Consider the following 20292-nt stretch of genomic DNA (forward strand, 5'->3'; position numbering starts at 1 on the left):
AATTCCAAGGAGTGGCCCTAAACTAAAACCTACCTAACTTATAATACTAAATCCATTACACTAGAGGATACCTAAAGTATTCACCTTCACAATTACAACTAACTTACAACCAAACTTATTATTACCTTATAACTAAAACCTTATAAATACCTTAAGCAGACCCTACACGATCAATAAAACTGTCAGTACCAAAAAATATTGACAGTAATACTGATCGCGTGTGGACTGGAATGATGGAATGAAGGCCAGTACTGAAGCAGATCCGGATTTCCTGATCTGCGAGCGTCAGTACTGTAGAGTGGTGGGGATACTGACAGTTATACTGACCGTGTGAGTGCGCTTGTCATTATTTCTGTCAGTATCAACGGAGCAGTGGTGGACGACAAATGCGTTTCTCACCAAGGCCAAGTAGAGGTGCTTGTGGAACCGTCAAGTAGGCCTATTGTAAAAGTTTATCGAGCTATATGAAACGCTGCCAGAATAAACGTACTTAACACAATACTTTACATGTTTCCACAACTGCTGTACTAATGGAAACTGGTGACATTACAGCGGAAAACTTTAAATCTTCAAAATTTATACCACTTGTAAGATACCTCACTGTCACCGCTAATCTCTGTGCCACCGATAAACAGCACCGCATGTTTGTATTTTGCCTTATTACAAAAGGCTCTACCATTTGTAGTAATTTCGCAAAAGTACCCTCACGCATTCGGAGATAGTTCTGATGATCTGCTTCGGTATAGTGTGTTTCCCTCAACACTTCATATGAGAATACTCTTCTCTTTTCCTAAGCCAATCTTTAACCCATCGTTTACGTTTAAAACTGCTTTTCGTGCAGTACTAATATGATAGCTACAAAATGCCCATCCTTTCCGATCCATTTTGATAGAATACCACAATTGCATGTTATAAATCTCATTCCGTAGTGACGGTTATTGACTTTATTTGTAAAGTGAGAATGCCGCAATGGTAAGCTAGTGCACTGGTACTGACCAAAATATTGACAGTAATAATGATCGTGTAAGGTAGCTACAATATTGATGCGTACTGTCAGTATTATTGACTCAGTATTACTGATTAGTATTACTGACCGTGTAGGGTCTGCTTTACAATAAAATTATTTTATAACGAAATTCTTACAAATAACTTACAACTAAATCTACATGGTCACCAACAATGGTATTTACCCTTCCCTACCAGACTTAAGGTACTTTGATCTGGGAGAGGTGGACTCTGCTGATCCCTTTCCTTTCGGGATCGCTCACCAATAATGTTACTGGGGTAAGGAACTTTAAGATGGTGCAGGGACCTCGAAATCTGGGGGCCAACTTACTGATAACATGGTCTTCAGCACTACTGACGGGATGTGTTTTAATAAACACCTGGTCACCCACAGAGAGCTCATGCGGCCTTCGCCCGTGGTTGTAATTACGCTGGACTTTAGCGTAATAAACCTTCAAGTTCTTTCGTGCATGGTGCCAATTAGCTCAGATCTTTTCTGGGCTGGCATTGTTGGGCAGAAGATCATTAATTGACCATAGGTTAGATAGAGGAGAATTTGAAGTAAAAGCCAACATTAACGAAGCAGGGGTTTGCTTGTGGCTTTCATGGACAGCAGTGTTAAATGCAAATGACAACCAATGTAATGAGAAATCCCACTTGGAGTGGTCTGAGGAGTGATAAGCGATGAGGGCAGATCACAGGTTACGATTCACTCTCTCAGCATAATTTGGCTTCGGGTAATACGGGGTAGTGGTTACATGAGCGTTATCACTTACCAAGAATTGACAGGGTCCAAACGAGGCGAATATCTGTTTCAAGCACGAGATGGTGGTGTTGGCGTTAGCCATCCGAGTGGGGAACAGCCACGTAAAACGTGAAAAGGCATCAACACACACAAGTATGAAACGATGACCATTCCGAGATCTCGGGAAGGGCCCGATATAGTCTATGAACAGTCTTTCCATTGGGCGAGAAGCTTGCTCAGAAGACAAGAGACCTAGATGAGTATTCGGGGCGGGTTTGCTGATGTTACAAATCTTACAGGACTTGACAAGGGTACGAATCTCACTATCCATGGATTTCCGAATGAAGTGGTTACGAATCTTCTCTCTTGCTTTGAAAACGCCCAGATGACCGCCCACTGGGGATTCATGAAAATATTTGAACAGAGCCGGGACCAGGTTAGTTGGGACTACAATTTTGGTGTCTCTGCGACCGCGAGCAGGACAACACAGGACACCATTCTTAAGAATGTAGGGCTTAACATGCTCACCGGATTTAATCCTGTCGATAATCCCTTTTAACTCAGCATCGTCCTCTTGATGTTTGGATATATCCTTGAAAAGGAAGGGAGAGTCGGTGAGAACTACATTAACAAAAGCTGATACTTGTTCGGGAGATGAGTCTGTTGGCTCTGATTGAGGGTCAGAGCTGCCTGAATTCAACATCCTGCTGAGGCCATCAGCCACAACGTTTTCCGTGCCACGAATGTGGCGGGCTTGAAATTGGAAGGCTGAGACGCACTGCCCAACGTGCTAGACGACCGGTCTTTCGCGGCTTGGCCAGTACCCAGCTCAACGCTTGATTGTCAGTTTCCAGATCGAAAGGAAGATGTTCCAGGTACATTCTGAAGCGTTCTAAAGAGAAGACAACAGCCAAGGCTGCCAACTCATAAATGGAATAATTTTGCTCAGCAGGATTCAGGGCACGTAAGCATAAGAAATAGGACAACACCCTTCTTGAAATTCCTGTAGAAGAACTCCGGATATGCCTGAGGAAGAGGCGTCAGTCTGAAGGATGAAGCGTTTAGAAAAGTCTGGCATAGCCAGTACAGGAGCATTACATAAGGCAGATTTCATGTCCATGAAGGCTTCATGTTGGGCATCACCCCACACAAATTTGGCATCCTTTCTTCTCAAAGCATTTAATGGGGCTGCACGCTCAGCAAAATTGGGAATGAATTTGTGAAAGAAATTAACCATGCCAATGAATCTGGCTACAACCTTGACGTCCTTTGGAAGGGGGGAAAATTCTGATTCTGCACGTTATAATACCATACTTTATCATAAGATTTGTCTTCTATTTTCAAAATATTTCTTTACTAGCACCGATGGGTTCATAGCTTACTCCAATGCCCCCTAACACTTCATGGTAGACAACTTGTTTTTGTGGTACCCTGTGATGCATAAATAAATAATGCAGATCTGCCACTCAGAGCTGCCCATGGGAGAAGTAGCTACCAGAGTGCCCTCACAAAGTATGGTATAAATTGTGTCGGTGCGACGTAAAGCCACTAGCATTTTTTTTTTTTTTTTTTCCCCAAGTATAAATTTATGTGTTATCGTGGTCGTATAAGTGCTATGGGAAAACAGTGTGTTTACCTTGGACATCATTACCCTTTTGGGCTCTGATTCATGTCAGCTCTGTTCTGTATAGTATGAGATGTGGAAGTATGTTACTCTGTTCTGTAAGCTTGCATTTGGGAAACAGTGAGTTCGAACCTCACTGTCGGCAACCCTGACGATGGTTTTCAGTGGTTTCCCATTTTCATACCAGGAAAATGCTAGGGATGACCTTAATTAAGGCAAGGGTCACGTCCTTCACAGTCCTAGCCCTGCCCTATCTCATCATTGCCATAAGACCTGTCTGTCAATGCAAGGTAAAAGAGGGTGCTGGCCTTCTGAACTCAGGTTGGCAGGTTTGATCCGGCTCAGTCCCATTGGTATTTGAAGATTCTCAAATACGCCAGCCTCATGTTGGTAGATTTTACCAGCACATTAAACAACTCCTAGAGGACAAAATTCAGGTATCTAAGCATCCCCAAAACAATAAAAGTAGTTAGTGGGATGTTAAACCAATAACATTATAATTAAATTCATAGAAAAAGAAAGGTACTCATCCATTTTTTATATACAGTCGTCTCTCGATAATTTGAAACTCAAGGGACCAGAGAAAAAGCTCAATTTATTGAGAGTTCAAAATAATAGGAGTTCAAATAACCAAGAGGGAGGGAGGGAAAAATTCAAATAAACAAGAGTTTCACTTACACTTACTCATTTCTTTCACACCATTTGTACAGTTATGAAATGTTCATACAGAAATGTTCATTTTAAAAAAGATGTCCATAATTTTCTTTTGAGTGAGCGACTTCCAGCTATCATTGTCCAATGAATTTTTGATAGTGGTAAGAGCTGAGAAGACCGAGCTCGATAGCTGCAGTCGCTTAAGTGTGGCCAGTATCCAGTAATCGGGAGATAGTGGGTTCGAGCCCCACTGTCGGCAGCCCTGAAGATGGTTTTCCGTGGTTTTCTGTGGTTTCCCATTTTCACACCAGGCAAATGCCGGGGCTGTACCTTAATTAAGGCCATGGACGCTTCCTTCCAATTCCTAGGCCTTTCCTATCCCATCGTCGCCATAAGACCTATCTGTGTCGGTGCGACGTAAAGAAAAAAAAAGAGCTGAGAAGAAATCTTCACTTGTGTCCGTTCTGAGGGCGTAGGAGCGTAGGGTAGTAAGAGATGTCATTGCCTCGCTCAGTGTGACTGGAATTGGCAGTTGATCTTCGTTTTCTTCCTCGTCCTCGTCCAAAGGGTAAATCCAACAGGTCAGCATCGGTTAGGGCACCGTAGACACTGATGTCAACTTGAACGTAATCCTCAAACGTTAACTCTCCACAGTTAGGTAGAAGTCCCCATCCTGAGTCAAAATTCGTAAATATTGGCGGCTCTGATGACTGTTCCACGTTTTCGGTTTGTTTAAACCCGCACTTTTTGAAGCAGTTATAAATGGTGGTAGGACCGAGCTTGATAGCTGCAGTCGCTTAAGTGCGGCCAGTATCCAGTATTCGGGAGATAGTGGGTTCGAACCCCACTGTCGGCAGCCCTGAAGATGGTTTTCCGTGGTTTCCCATTTTCACACCAGGCAAATGCTGGGGGCTGTACCTTAATTAAGGCCACGGCCACTTCCTTCCCACTCCTAGCCCTTCCCTGTCCTATCGTCACCATAAGACCTATCTGTGTGGATGCTATGTAAAGCAACTAGCAAAAAAAAAATGGTGGTTGGGTTGACATTTTTCCAGACCTTATCGGTCATGATTATAGCGGTCAAAACTGTTATGTTCACCTTCTCACCTTTTTCGATGCTATCCAGCACAAGAGAAACAATTTCTCTGCGGTAGGGAGTTTTTAAATTTTGAATAATGCCTTGGTCTAATACTTGCAATCTTGATGTCGTGTTGGGTGGGGGGAAAAAAAATTAATCAGTTTTACGTGGTCTAATGGTGGTGGGTTATTGTGCACGGTGCAGTGGTCCAAAAACAGTAAGATTTTGCGTTTTTCCTTTTTCATGTCACCGTTAACCGAGGTCTCACATTCATTAAACAACTCTGTCGTTATCCATGCTTTTTTTGTTTGACCGATAAGCTGTGGGCAGCGATTTTTATTCCTTTGAAGCAGCGTGATTTCGCATATTTCCCTATAATGAGTGGTTTCAACTTTTCAGATCCATCCATGTTACATGCTAGGACAGTTATTCTTTCCTTGCTCAGTTTCCCTCCATGACACTCCTCGTCTTTGAATGTCAGGGTGCGATCAGGAAGACATTTATAAAATAAACCCAGTTTCGTCTGTGTTGAATATGTTCCTTGAGTCATAGCCATTCAAAAGTTCATTTAGTTCGTCAATCCATTCGGAACAAATGGAATTGTCTTCTGCAGATCTTTTTAAATGTAGTGGCGTGTCTGTTTTTGAAATTTGAAAGCCACCCCTCACTTGCTGCAAATCTTTTAATACCGAGAGACTGCGCAAAAGACTTGGCTTTTTTCTTCAGTATGAAACCGCCCAGGGGAACGTTTTGTCCTCTACACTGACGAATCCACTTAAGCAAGCACTCGTCAAGACGGGGAAACTCACCCTGATGTGACCTTTTTCTACTCGCACTTAAGGCACTTTCGGTGACGCGACCTTTATTTTTCAAAATCATCAACAATGTCCATGCTAAAATACTAAACTGTTTGGCGACATGTTTTTTAATTGTCCATCCTCCACAGCTTGAATCACACGCTTTTTTTTCACTTACGGAAAGACACTTGTTCTTTCTTGAACTCATTTTGATACTTAAAAATTACACAAATCAAACATTAACATACTGTAACACACTTTAACGTTTGAAAGAAGACTCAAGATTGCGAACTCACTCATACATCTCATTATTGATGTTCACAAACGACAGGTCTGTGCACAATAACAATACATACTGTAATCATAGACTTCAAATTATAGAGAGTAGGGAAGCCCGACTTCAAATTATAGAATGTCTGCGAGCAAGATGCCATTCCTACAACTTCAAATTACCAAGGGGACCAAATAACATTGATTTTTTTCAATTTATAGAGTATTTTTCAAAGGACAAGAAAAAATCGAGAGAATCAAATTAACAAGTGTCAACTTATCAAGAGTCGACTGTAATTTGAGAAATTGTTCTATGCATGCCTACCAGCACTACTATACATGTTATTACCTCATCACAAGTGCTCTCGAAGTGGCTAAGGTTTGGGTGGGAACTGCTTGGAGTCTCTTGATGGACACATATTTGTCTACTTGTGTCCATATTGTGTTTTTTGTTGTCATCTTTCATTTTTGCACTGTGACATAAATGAATAAATAAATCTATATACATATAAAATAAGCGTTTTTTCTGTATATTGCTCATAATTTAAAAAGAATGGTATTTCTGTATCAGACATATCCACAGTAACAAGGAAATGCACTTTTAAATTTTCAGTCATTTCTGTATGTATGTATGTCCACGCATCACGAGAAAACTGCTGAAGAGAATTTAATGAAAATCGGTATGTAAAGTCGGGGAATAAGCCACTACAATCTAGGCTATAAATTAATTTATTCACACAAAGTGAAATAGTAGTTTAGGGGAAGGCCTAAAATTTAATTCTTAAATATTTGTTAATAGTGGTCCTATCGATAAATACTACATAACTAATGTTTCAGAGAATAAAATTTCCGATCATTTATGTTTTATTCAGATTTACTGTACAGACTGTGATAAGAGTGGTATTTCAGAGTCGGAAGGAAACTAAATGTGAAGGCCTACAATATCGAAAGCTAATAAAATTGATCAACAATAACATTACACTAAACATTGTTTCTTGTGATGTTCTTTGCCTCATCTGCTGCCACTTATCTCCGGTAGATGGGATTATTGCTGCAATCGAGTATAACAGCCTGCCTGAATATTGGCGGAAGAAACCAGGGAGTTAGATAACTTTCTTCTTTAGAATGCCATTCCTCTGGTTCATACATTTTCTGATACTGATGGTACGTAACACATTGGTTCATCATAGTAGTCCAGCTATTCACTCCCTACTCTGATGCGCTAATTGGAATTATTATTATTATTATTATTATTATTATTATTATTAAGCGTATGGAATTTACAGAATGGACAATACACAATATACAATATTATACAAAAGAAAAACCTGCAAAGAATACATGGTAAGTAGGGAACAATTACACATGGATATCTAAATTGTTTATCCACTGCACTAGGGATTCTGAGACATCAGCAAAGTCTTTTCGGTCTCCACCATAAGCACGCAGAGGGCATTCGTCCATTATATGATGCATGGTCTGGACTAAAGCAGCACAATCACACGCTGGAGAGTCCCCGAAGCCCCACTGGTGAAGATCTAATTGGAATGAGCAATGTGCACAGTTAACAGAATTATGGCAGAGACTCACTGATGACCTGGTATAGAATTACAATTTCGGCCTATTCCAAATTATACCTCCACAGTTCACTAAATAACAAAATTCAACCCTGAAAAGAGCCGTTTCTTAAGAAATGCTTCTTCCCCTTCATTTTTATTAAATTCTATATTCATTTTATTCCAAATTAGCAGCGAAGAGGTGGGGGGGGGGGGTTTCTCCTCTGGCTTGGAAGAAAAATTTTCCTCAAAGTCAGATAGTTTTTTCCCTCGCCAGTGTAGTGAATTGAGGTTTTCTGACCCATCGGCTACTCCTTGGAAACAGGTAAATAGCAGGGCATAGTTTTCGCCCTGGGACTCTCTACTATTCGCCCCCAACAACAACAAAAGGAACGTGTTCACGGCTGTCTGCGGTCTTGTCATTCCAGCTCTGGAACTTTGGACTGTTAGATGAGTAGCGTAGTAGTGTTCTTTAAAAGTGAGAAAATGTGTGGTTTTTAATTTGATTGAGTATTTTATGTGATAACATTGCTTTTAATCGTGACATTCCTAGTGACGTTGTCGTAATGACCTATGTTGACTTCAGTTGGGAAAACCACAAAGTCAGTCTTTCTGAGGATGTACAAACACAGATGGAGAACGAGTGTCTGGTATTATAATGAGAACTCCCCAACTTGATTGTGACTGACAATAGTCAAGAGGGTCTACCATGACAATGAAAATACCCCAACGCAGCCTTCACATGAGAAAAGGCATTTGGTGACTTCCCCATCACGTTTCTAGGGTAACGTTAAAAACTATGCAGTTTAATACAATCTTACTTTCAACCTAGAACTCTGTATACGATGTAGAATTCCGTAGCAAAGCATGGGTAAATCAGCTGATAAGTAAATAAAATACCTCCTCACATTCATCTGTGCAATTAAGAATACATGCTGATTTTATCCAGGTTTCCACAATAAATTAATGATAGTGTATTGTGTAGTTATGAGCTGTTGCTTACTCTGACTTGAGCCATTTGTGGGATTTTGAAGAACATTTATCCTTAATCTTTGCTTTTTGTAAAAATGTATTCCTTTCCTGACATTCAGTGGTTTAGGTTTTATTTTTAATGGGGCTGTAATTTAGACCACATACGTTGGGCGATGAATATTTAATTCTCAGTAGAGTATGTATTTTTTGGGTGAAATCCCACCAAGATAATCTGCATCAGGGGTTTTCAATTTGTATGGGCTTGAGGGCCATATTGGAAACCTTAGTCATGTTTGCGGGTCGCACTTGAATAATAGGCCAATTTTTGTAAAATTCTGCATATAGTAGGTCTACAGAAGTATCATTATAAAAAATAATATGCATAATTTAATTGAAGTAAAGATTTTAATTTTAATTATATAGGTAAACATTATTTTACAATTGCATAAGAATGAAATTTGGAGCCGGGCTAAGTGGCTCAGATGGTTGAGGCGCTGGCCTTCGGAAGTTGGTAGGGTCGATGTTAGATCATTCCAAAGGTGCTCAAATACGTCAGCCTCATGTTGGTTGATTTACTGGCACGTAAAGGAAATCCTGAGCGACGAAGTTCTGGCACCTCGGCGTCTCCGAAAAACATCAAAAGTAGTTAGTGGGACGTATAAAACCAATCATTAGGTGAAACTTGGATTTTAAATATTTAAACATGAAACATAATCCATTCAGATAAAGTGAATTCTTAAAAAGAGGAAATAATATTAAAGAATGAACTCGTTCGGAATGGGGTGTGCCGGGCTGAGTGGCTCAGACGGTTGAGGCACTGGCCTTCTGACCCCAACTTGGTAGGTTCGATCCTGGCTCAGTCCGGTGATATTTGAAGGTGCTCAAATATGTCAGCCTCGTGTCGGTAGATTTACTGGCACGTAAAAGAACTCCTGCGGGACAAAATTCCGGCACCTCGGCGTCTCTGAAAACCGTAAAAGTTGTTAGTGGGACATAAAGCAAGTAGCATTATTATTGGAATGGGGTCTATAACGAATATAAAGAATACATTTTTGAACGACCCATAAAATATTATTTAGTAAATATTCTTCACATTATTTATTAAAATGCTCTCGTGGGCCGCATTATATGTCTTTGCGGGCCACATGCACGCCGCCATTTGGAAACCCCTGATCTACATATTAAGAAATACTTATAATTTAAAGTATGTACTTTGTTGCTTGAACAACAAATTTTTAATGAACTAATTGTTTACTTTGCTTCTGGTATTTGCAGGGTGATAGAAGTAATAGCACAAAGGAAGTAGTAACAAAGTACCTGGATATCACCGGAGGAACAACAAGATCTCGTGTTCCCATGGGGAAACGGCTGTCCGATTATCATCTATCACTAACGGATCTTCCAGAAGAGGAAATAAACAGTATTATGGTAGGTCATATTTCTTCTACAATGCATCCTTTAGAGCAGGGTTTCCCAAACTTTTTGTCTCTGAGGCCCTCTGAGCATAGTGCATGCATGTCCAAGGACCTGTTAGCTACAGAACGTATTACATTCCGTAAGCAAAAAAAACAAAATTTTGTAATTATATCCTGTCTTATTTTATTCGTATGACTTAGGACTAATATTTACTTTCTTTCAAAGTTTAATTTAACTTAATTTACATAAAGATGCTTTGTATATGCACAGAAATTATAAAACAATATGACACTTAGCTAATAATTACAACAGTCTAGTTCTGGAAACTAAATTGGAAAAAAACCACTTGTCCACGAACCTACTACGCTGGCGTAGCAGGGGGAGAGGTGATACTCATACGTGGCGCGTCCCAGGTGGCAGATAGTGGGTCCTAACCGGCTTGCCGGCGGACTTAAGGGAAATAAGATACCTCTCGCGGACCAAACACACAACCCCCTGTGGGTGGGGGACGCAGACGAAGAATTCACCCACAGTATCCCCTGCCTGTCGTAAGAGGTGACTAAAAGGGGCGACCAAGGGATGATTGTCTTGGAACCACAAAACTACTTGTGATTAGTACCACCACGCGGAGAACACCATGGGTCGCTTTTACTTGCGCGTAGTATCACTATATTAGGTACCAAATAGGTTTGCGATTAGTTGCACACAGGAGCATCGTGCAGTCGGCTTTTGCAGTACCTGTGATTAGTACCCCCATATGTGCAGGACCCTGGGATGATAGCTGCCATGGTTCTGCCTTGCCTATGATTAGTACGCGCTATATGAAGAACACCACAGGATAGTGCAGGTCCCTGTGGTTAGTACTCTTCTGTGATGAGCACCACAGGGTTGCGTTGCCTGTAAATGGCACTGCAATGTGAGAAAAACCATAGGTCTGTATTACATATCGAATTTCATAACCTGTGAGTAGTACCATAATGTGTGGAATACCACGAATCTCTGCTACTTTTGATTAGTACCGCAACATGACAAATACCATGGTTCTGCTTTCCTAGCGATAAGTACCGTTATAAGGGGCCGATAACTTGTATTTTGGACCCCCTTTAGACTGCAAGCATTATCGATTCAGTGTTATGCTATAGCAGCAGTCCCTTGGTCAGTAATCCTATTGTTTTACGTCAGTTTCTGTGAATGTAAAGCATTGCGGGTCGCATCCACTGATTGTTTTAAATTCATATCCATCCATTCATTTCATCCTCACGTTTTGAATTCTGGTCAGTGGAGAAGTTTGGACTTTTAATTTGCCATTCCATTTCATCTCATTTCGTACCATTAGGGGCCGATGACCTCGATGTTAGACCCCTTTTAAACAACAAGCATCATCATCATCATCAAAAACCACTTGTTGTGGTTGTTGGATCAATGGGACGGATGGTGATGTTTTCCAAAGACCAAGCGTTTTACAAGCATAGTCACTCGAACCAAAGATCAGCCTCTACATTAGCTTGGTTTCTGTATTTTCATTTGTGTGAGAGCAAAAAAGGTACAATCACACAGGTATGTTATCATGAAAGGTATTAACCCATATGCACCCTCCCGCCCTTTGCTCTGACATTCCTAGGAATCCGCCAACTTTTTAGTATGCAACCTGGGTGTTTCAAGCTTTCGGCTAAAACAGTATAGTGGGTGATCGACTGTGCGTATTATCACGGGACCTGTTTTATATTATTGAGAAATTCCACACTATTGCGCATGACACAAAAAACAGAACAATACAGAAATATAACGCATTAAAAAATCCCTTTGAAATCTTAAATTTTTCATTAACATCTCACCTCGGAAGTTCTTTAGTGTGTGTTATCGCCTTAATTATGACACGAGCCTAACATTTGCCTGATTTTGAAATAAGGAAATAATAGGAAACCAATATGATATGAGCCTAACATTTGCCTGATTTGGAAATAAGGAACTAATGGGAAACAAATCGCGAGTAAGCGAATGATGAGATTCGAACCTATACCCAAATACGAACTTACAGCCGTATGTCTCACTCGGTGTATTATTATTATTATTATTATTATTATTATTATTATTATTATTATTATTATTATTATTCAGTCTGAGGATCAGTGGTAAAGTGTTCACATCCAGGTACCAAGGTCGTAGGTTCAAATCCGACAGTCGCAATCGGATCTTGAGGGGCGGGAGAAAGTTCATTCTGCATTCCATGTTGCACGATATTACTACGCGAAAGATCTCTGGTGATATATTTCGTGTTCATTCATACACAGGATCACTAATAACTTCCTCACTAAAACTGCTGAAATCAGAGCCTAAAACATCAAATATGCTTTGAATTTCGCTATTACTGAGCATTTCGCGTGAGCAATCGACTTCCTTCTTAGTCGTCTTGTCAACAACAGAATACAGATTTCTCAGTCGATATTTTAATCAATTCTCTTTGCCAAAGAAGCATACCAGAGCACTCTGGTGACACTTTGAGACACCAAGAACAGATTTCAATTAGAAATGTTTCCGGAAAAGCCAGCATATGTCACAAATGTCTCCAATATTCGACCTTGCATCCCGGCGTACCACTCTGCTTGTGGACTCCTGGCCCAGCCGCTCGAGCGCGTACCAGTCCACTTATGGGTGCATACGGGTTAAATTATTATTATTATTATTATTATTATTATTATTATTATTATTATTATTATTATTATTATTCTTGTTTCGTATAGGCCAGCTAAGGACCACGACATTCAACTATTGCATTTTGGAATGGGCTTTGATGTTTGCCCAGTAGTTGCGCATCCTCAGGCTGTGTTGCTCCTTCCTCTCCTTTGTCCAAAGGGCGCCAGTCTTCTTTGTTGATAATCTGTCCTGGAACTTCTTATGTTTAAGCATCTTCCTGAGTGCTGTACGATCCTTTAAGATTCCTTCTGTTATTCCCAGTTCCTGTAGATCTTTATTCACTTCCATCAACCATGGTGACTTGGTCTTCCTATTTTGCCAGTAGCTGAGAATCCGGTTGGTCAACCTGGTAGGATGCATCCTGTAGACGTGCCCATAGAATGCTAGGCGTCTCTTCCTTGCTACATTCGTTATTCTTTCACAGTACTTGTAGAGCTCTTGGTTAGGCCGTCTGTTATAACTGTCCCCTTCCTTGACTGGCCCCAGTATCTTCCTCATTATCTTTCTTTCCTGGATTTCAAGTTTTTCCATGAGTCCCTTTCTGTTGAATGTTAGACATTCTGAAGCATATAAGGCTTCAGGGCGGATGACTGTCTGGTAGTGCTTCATCTTAGTATTACGAGAGAGACACTTTTTATTATACGTATTCTTGGTCAGTTGGTAGGCCATTTCAAGCCTGTTAACTCGAGTTGACAAAGCTGTTCCTTCAGAGAGATTGGATTCCAACCATTCTCCCAAGTACTTAAACCTATTGGTTTTCCTGATCTCTCCCTGTTCCAGATGCAACGTACAAGGAGATTCACCGATGTTCGTGATGAATTGTGTTTTTTCGAGAGACACATGTAGCCCAACCTTTGCTGCTTGTTGTCTGAGAACATTTAGTTGTTTCACTGAAGTTTCTATTGAATTAGATATCAGGGCCAGATCATCAGCATACGCCAGACAGTCAACATTGAGCTCATTGCGCTTATGTCCCAAATAAATGCCACTTGGAATCTCCATTCTAGCTAACTCCTTTCGCCACTCTCTTATTACTTTCTCCAAGGCACAGTTAAAGAGGAGAGGGGACAGACCATCTCCCTGTCTCACTCCTGATTTAATTTCAAAACTTTCTGATATGACTCCTCTGAACTTTACTCGTGACCTGGTGTTGCTTAAAGTCTGTTTGATTAGGTTATGGGTCTTCTCATCAAGTCCTAGTTCCTGCAAAATCTTCATAAGAGTAGGTCTGTCTACCGAGTCATACGCCTTTGTAAAGTCGACGAAAATGACAAGGTATTTCTTACCGGCCATTTTTGCTTGATGTAATACTGATTGCAGATTGAGTATCTGTTCTGTACAAGAGCGTCCTTTTCTAAATCCTGCCTGGTACTCTCCTAATTGTGGGTCTAGTTGAGGTTCGGCTCTATTTAATAAGGCTTTAGAGAAAATTTTGTATGTGACTGGTACCAATGAGATTCCTCGATAATTATTGATGTCAGTCAAGTCTCCTTTCTTGTGCAAGGGATGAATCAGTGCAGTGGTCCAGTCACTAGGTAATGTTTCGGTCTCCCAGATGTTTTGTAGAATTTCTGTCAGCTTGCTTACAGTCTTGTCTCCAGCCTGCTTCCATAGTTCGGCTACTATCGAATCTTCTCCGGATGCTTTGTTGTTTTTCAGAGACTGGATGATTTGTATTACTTCTTCTTTGGATGGTGGTTGCGAGTTTGGTTGCTTGATGTTGTCTTGGTAAACAAAAAAGGTATCAGGTGATTCACAATTAAGGAGATCCTCGAAGTACTTGGCGAGAAGGTGGCAATTGTCAGTGTCATTATAGGCTATCTTCCCATCTGGTCCACGGAAATGGAGACTGGGTGGACTGTAGTGACTAACGTTCCGTTTAAAGCCTCTGTAAAAGTTTCTGGTATTGTTCTTCTTGAAGTCATCATCCAACTGTGTCAATTGGTCTTTTGTGAATTGCCGTTTCACTTGTCTGATGATATTGGCAGTTATCTTCCGTTGCTCTATGAACTTCTGTCTGTTTTCTTGTGTCTTCTGTGAGTTCCACTTTAACCAGGCCATCTGCCTCTGCATTACCGCTTCTTCACATCTAGCTGTCCACCAGGCATGCTTCTTCTGTTTTAGTAATGGCGCAGTCTCTGTTGCTACTTTTACTAGATTTTTCCTCAATTCATCCCAATCTCTGCATTCTATTCTTTCCAATTTCTCTGTAAACTGTTTGCAAGTTGCAAGTTTTTCTAAATCAAACTTAGTAAGTTTAACTGACTTGGTTCTTTTAGTGTTCCTAGGTAGAAATTTCAGCTTTATTTTGGAGAGGTAGTGGTCGGAGTCCAAATTCGCTCCTCTTAACACTCTTACATTCTGGATTTCTCTATGGGCTTTCCTTGCAATGGCAACATGATCTATCTGAAATTCCCCTAAGAGGTTGTTGGGTGACGTCCAGGTCTTCTGTTTCCTTGGTAGTTTCTTAAAGGCCGTTGACTTCATTACCAGGTTGAAAGCTTTGCAGAGTCCCACTAGACGCTCCCCATTTCTATTTGTTCGTAAGTGAGCTGGGTATTCTCCCACAATGTCTCTAAATTTGCGCTCTTTCCCTAACTGTGCGTTGAAGTCCCCGAGTAGAATGATTGTATGACGCTCTGGGACTTTGCTGATGATGTCCTCTAGTTCTTCCCAAAATTTGTCGGTACTTTCAGGGTTACGTTTATTGTCCTCATTGATAGGTGCGTGAACATTTACTGCAGTGTATATCTTGTTTGTGCACCGGAAGGTTAGAAGGGACACTCGACTATTGGGCGAGTCGAAGTCAATTATTATTATTATTATTATTATTATTATTATTATTTATTTTCCACTAATTGTAGTTACAATTTAGGGATGGTGAATGGAGAAAGGGCATAGCCCCATATACACAAAAGTGCCTCCATCACCACTTAAAATTATAATATACAAATATACAGTTACATTCTACATTATGTTCTTATATACAGTTAAAATATTTACATAGGCATATTTACATACAGTTATACTCACAAGACCTGTTCAACATTCAAGTCATTCGACACACACACACACACACACACACACACACAGTCTCTCTCTCTCTCTCTCTCTCTCTCTCTCTCTCTCTCTCTCTCTCGAAACCCCACATATATTTTAGCTAGGCCGGCTCACTCATACCCATTTACCGTCTCAATCACTCGGGACCCCATAACTTTCATCCATCCTCCCACTCATACTGAACATTCTCACAGTAGATAAATTATGTTTTGTACAGAGGGTTTCGTTATATTTACATCCATTTTACGTCTTTACAGAAATTTTCTGCAGGTAGTTCTTTTATCTGCGGTGGGAGTTCATTCCACAACCGAGCAGAACGACTAAAGAAGCCACTTTGATATGATGCTGTTCTTGCAAATGGAGGGAAAAGGGACACACCTCGACCTCTTTGAGCGGAACGATAGTTCAGCTGTAAGCGGTTGAAAGGGTTTATATGAATGTTACCTGCGAGGGATTTTCTCAGGAAAGTAATATCTATTTGTTTACAGAGGGATGTTATGGAGGGCAGTGACCTGGCTGTATTTAAATGACCGTGTTGAGTAATTAGTCGTTCTGCTCGGCGTTGAACTCTCTCTAGTTTCGTCATGTTCTCCACTGTAGTAGGGTGCCAGGAAGGAAGCCCGTACAACAGGTGGACGTTCTGTCCCCTAAATGGACACATTGTGACGGTTCACTTTCCCCAACACATGAAACGTTGCTTCGTCGCTGAAGATGAGTCTGTCACCAAAATCATCATTAGCTGTCATTGCAGCCTGCTTGTCGGCAAATTGTGTGCGAACCTCGTCACCATCTGTGAGCTATTATTTAGAAATTTCATGATCCGTATTGAAGTGGGATTACAATAATTAATTTCAATTATTGTTACCATCTGTGAGCGCCTGCAGGGTTTGTTGTCTCTTCGGTTTCACCCTTAGTTGCTTGCGAAGAATCCGCCACACAGTCGGTTGTGACATTCCCAGCTGCAGAGTTGTCGATTTCTGAGGGCTGCGCTGAAACAACTCAAACACGTGAGACAGTGGCCTCTGACGGTCCCGGCCTTCCAGGGCGTTTGGGTGGACATGTACAACCCGTGTGCTCGAACGTTTGATACCACAGGATCAATTACCTAGCCAGGGTGGTGGGTGGCTGTTTCTTCTTATTATTTTATAATCTGGTGTTGGAATTGTTTTTAAACTTACAGTTTTATCATTCACACTTACAAATTTCTGAGCTTTTAACCCTGTTAGAATGGCAATCTATACAAAATTTTACTCATGAGAAGCTTGTTGATATATTAGAAAAGCAAGAAAAACTTTAGAAAACAAAATATCATATTTAAGAGAGAATAAATAAGGGACGACCAAGACAGTGATGGATCGATACAGTGCACGACGACCTGAAAGCTGTAAGACTACATCCTGACATGGCCAGTGACCGAATTAAATGGAGACAACGAATCCACACAGTGGACCCTGCCACCAGGCTGGACAAATGCTAAAGAAGAAGAGAGAATAAATCAAAACCAGAAGAACGTAATATAAGAGTAAAACAGGCTAATTTGGATCTTAAAAGCATCCCAACCACTGTAAATTTATCGGATATCACTTTTACGGATAGTGAAATGAGCCTCCTGAATAAAGGCACAAAATTTAATTGGCCTAACCATCGTCAAATAGAAGACGTAATAACCACTATAGCAGAAGTAGAATCTAACATAGGGAAATTGCCTTTACAACTGCTAAATGATACTAGATTCGAGGTTAGAAAGAAACTTCCAGCATTGGTAAGAGAGATTAATAATAACTTGAATACGTTCTCACTAAGCAAATCAAAGAATTAAAGACTAAAATTAACGAAAGTGATATTATAGTAACCAACTGATAAAGGGGAAACTACAGTTATCTTAAATAAGTAAGATTACATTAAGTAAAGAGAGGATTTTTTTTTTTTTCTAATGGAGCCTACTCAATAAAGATACTACAGTAAAAATTCAACGGAATCTAAAGAAATTGCTTAAAAATTCGTCCTTCCTCTTTAATGAACTAGTGTGTCAGCAACTGATAAATATGAACCTTAAGATACCAACAGCCAAACTGCATGAATAGCCAAACTTATAAGACTTTCAAATTTACACATACAGTTTTGAAAAAGCACTATAAATTTAACAATTTTGCAATCAATAACTCAATTGAATTCTGTGATAAGCTTAATAAATTCGTCGTACAACTGCACCACAAAATGTGTTTATATGATATAACTAACATGTACCTATGCATACCAATTAATGAAAACATTAATATAATCAAACGTAATTTATTCAGTCACAGCAAATTAAGTAGATGTGAAATAGAAGAATTCATTAATGTACAGAATTGAGATTTGTTTTAAGTAATAATTACTTTACATTTAATCAAAAGACATATCATCAAATGTGCTTAAGAATGGGCAAACCTGCATTAGGTATACTGGCTAACATTTATATGGATCGTTTGGAAATTTTTAAAATTTTGAATAACATAGAAGGACTACGCCTTTGGATGAGTTACGTGGATGACACGTTTGTCATAATACATATACATACATACATACATACATACATACATACATACATACATACATACATACATACATACATACATACAATAGCATTATTGACTGTTATGCCTTTCAGCGTTCAGTCTGCAAGCCTTTGTGAATTTACTAAACGTCGCCACAATCCTCTGTTTGCAACTAGTGCTGTGGCCTCATTTAGTTCTATACATCTTATCTTTAAATCGTCAGAAACTGAGTCTAACCATCGTTGTCTTGGTCTACCTCTACTTCTCTTACCCTCCATAACAGAGTCCATTATTCTCCTAGGTAACCTGTCCTCTTCCATTCGCCCCACATGACCCCGCCACCAAAGCCGGTTTGTGCGTACAGCATCATCAATCAAGTTCATGCCTAAATGAGCCTTTATCTCCTCATTCCGAGTACCCTCCTGCCACTGTTCCTACATGTTTGTACCAGCAATCATTCTTGCTACTTTCATGTCTGTTACTTCTAACTTATGAAGAAGATATCCTGAGTCCACCCAGCTTTCACTCCCATCAAGCAAAGTTGGTCGGAAAACAGACCTATGTAAAAATAGTTTTGTCTGGGAGCTGACTTCCTTCTTACAGAATACTGTTGATCACAACTGCAAGCTCACTGCATTAGCTTTACTACACCTTGATTCAATCTCACTATATTACCATCTTGGGAGAACACACAACCTAAATACTTGGAATTATCAACCTGTTCTAGGTTTGTATCACCAATCTGACATTCAATTCTGTTGAATTTCTTACCTACTGACAGTTTAGTCTTCAAAAGGCTAATTTTCATAGCATACTCATTGCACATATTTTCTAATTCCAAGATATTAGACTGCAGGCTTTTGACACAATCTGCCATTAAGACCAAGTTACCAGCATAGGCCAGACTGCTTACTACATTTCCACCTAACTGAATCCCTCCCTGCCATTTTATACCTTTTAGCAGATGATCCATATAAACTACGAACAGCAAAGGCCTTGTCTAATAATCTACCTTTAATTCCATAGTCCCCCACTATGGCGAACATCTTTTCTCTCGGTACCCTGTCATATGCTTTCTCTAGAAGTACGAAATATAAACACAACTGCCTATTCCTCTGGTAGCATTTTTTAATTACCTGGCGCATGCTGAAAATCTGATCCTGACAGCCTCTCTGTGGTCTGAAACCAGCCGGGTTTTCATCCAACTTTCTCTCAACGACTGATCGCACCCTCCCTTCCAAGATGCCAATGAATACTTTACCTGGTATACTAATCAATGAGATACCTCAATAGTTGTTGCAATCCTACCTGTTCCCTTGCTTATAGATAGGAGCAATTACTGTTTTTGTCCAATCTGAAGGTACCTTACCAACACTCCATGCTAATCTTACTACTCTATGAAGCTATTTCATCCCTGCCTTCCTGCTATAATTCACCATCCTTTCCACTTCCTCAAGCGTGATTTCATCAACATTTTCATCCTCCCCTTGAGGTTGGCTATTCGCAACACCACCAGGAAGATTTCCTTTTACGTCGAGAAGATTTTCAATATATTCCCTCCACCTCTCCAGTGATTCCCTGGGATCTATTATGAGTTCACCTGAATTATTCAAAACAATGTTCATTTCATTTTTCCCTCCCTTCCTAAGATTCTTAATTACCGTCCAGAAAGGTTTCCCTGCTGCTTCACCTAGCCTTTCAGGTTATTACCAAAATCTTCCCAAGACTTCTTTTTGTATTCAACAACTATTTCTTTCGCTCTGTTTCTTTCGTCTACGTACAAATTCCCGTTCACAGAGCTCAGTAGCTGCAGTCGCTTAAGTGCGGCCAGTATCCAGTATTCGGGAGATAGTGAGTTCGAACCCCACAGTCGGCAGCCGTGAA

The 20292-nt window shown here is 40.2% G+C and overlaps 1 protein-coding gene across 1 annotated transcript in view; it reads left to right on the plus strand.

Annotated features, from left to right (window-relative positions):
* Positions 1 to 20292, plus strand: part of LOC136873923 (interferon-inducible double-stranded RNA-dependent protein kinase activator A homolog B) — a 310706-nt gene that overhangs the window by 192198 nt on the left and 98216 nt on the right. Inside the window, exon 6 of the mRNA XM_067147282.2 lies at positions 9977 to 10129. Within this exon, the coding sequence (XP_067003383.2) occupies positions 9977 to 10129 (153 nt within the window). The remainder of the gene's footprint in view (positions 1 to 9976; positions 10130 to 20292) is intronic.

This window comes from Anabrus simplex, chromosome 5, assembly GCF_040414725.1.
Source record: "Anabrus simplex isolate iqAnaSimp1 chromosome 5, ASM4041472v1, whole genome shotgun sequence".
NCBI classification, from domain to species: domain Eukaryota; kingdom Metazoa; phylum Arthropoda; class Insecta; order Orthoptera; family Tettigoniidae; genus Anabrus; species Anabrus simplex.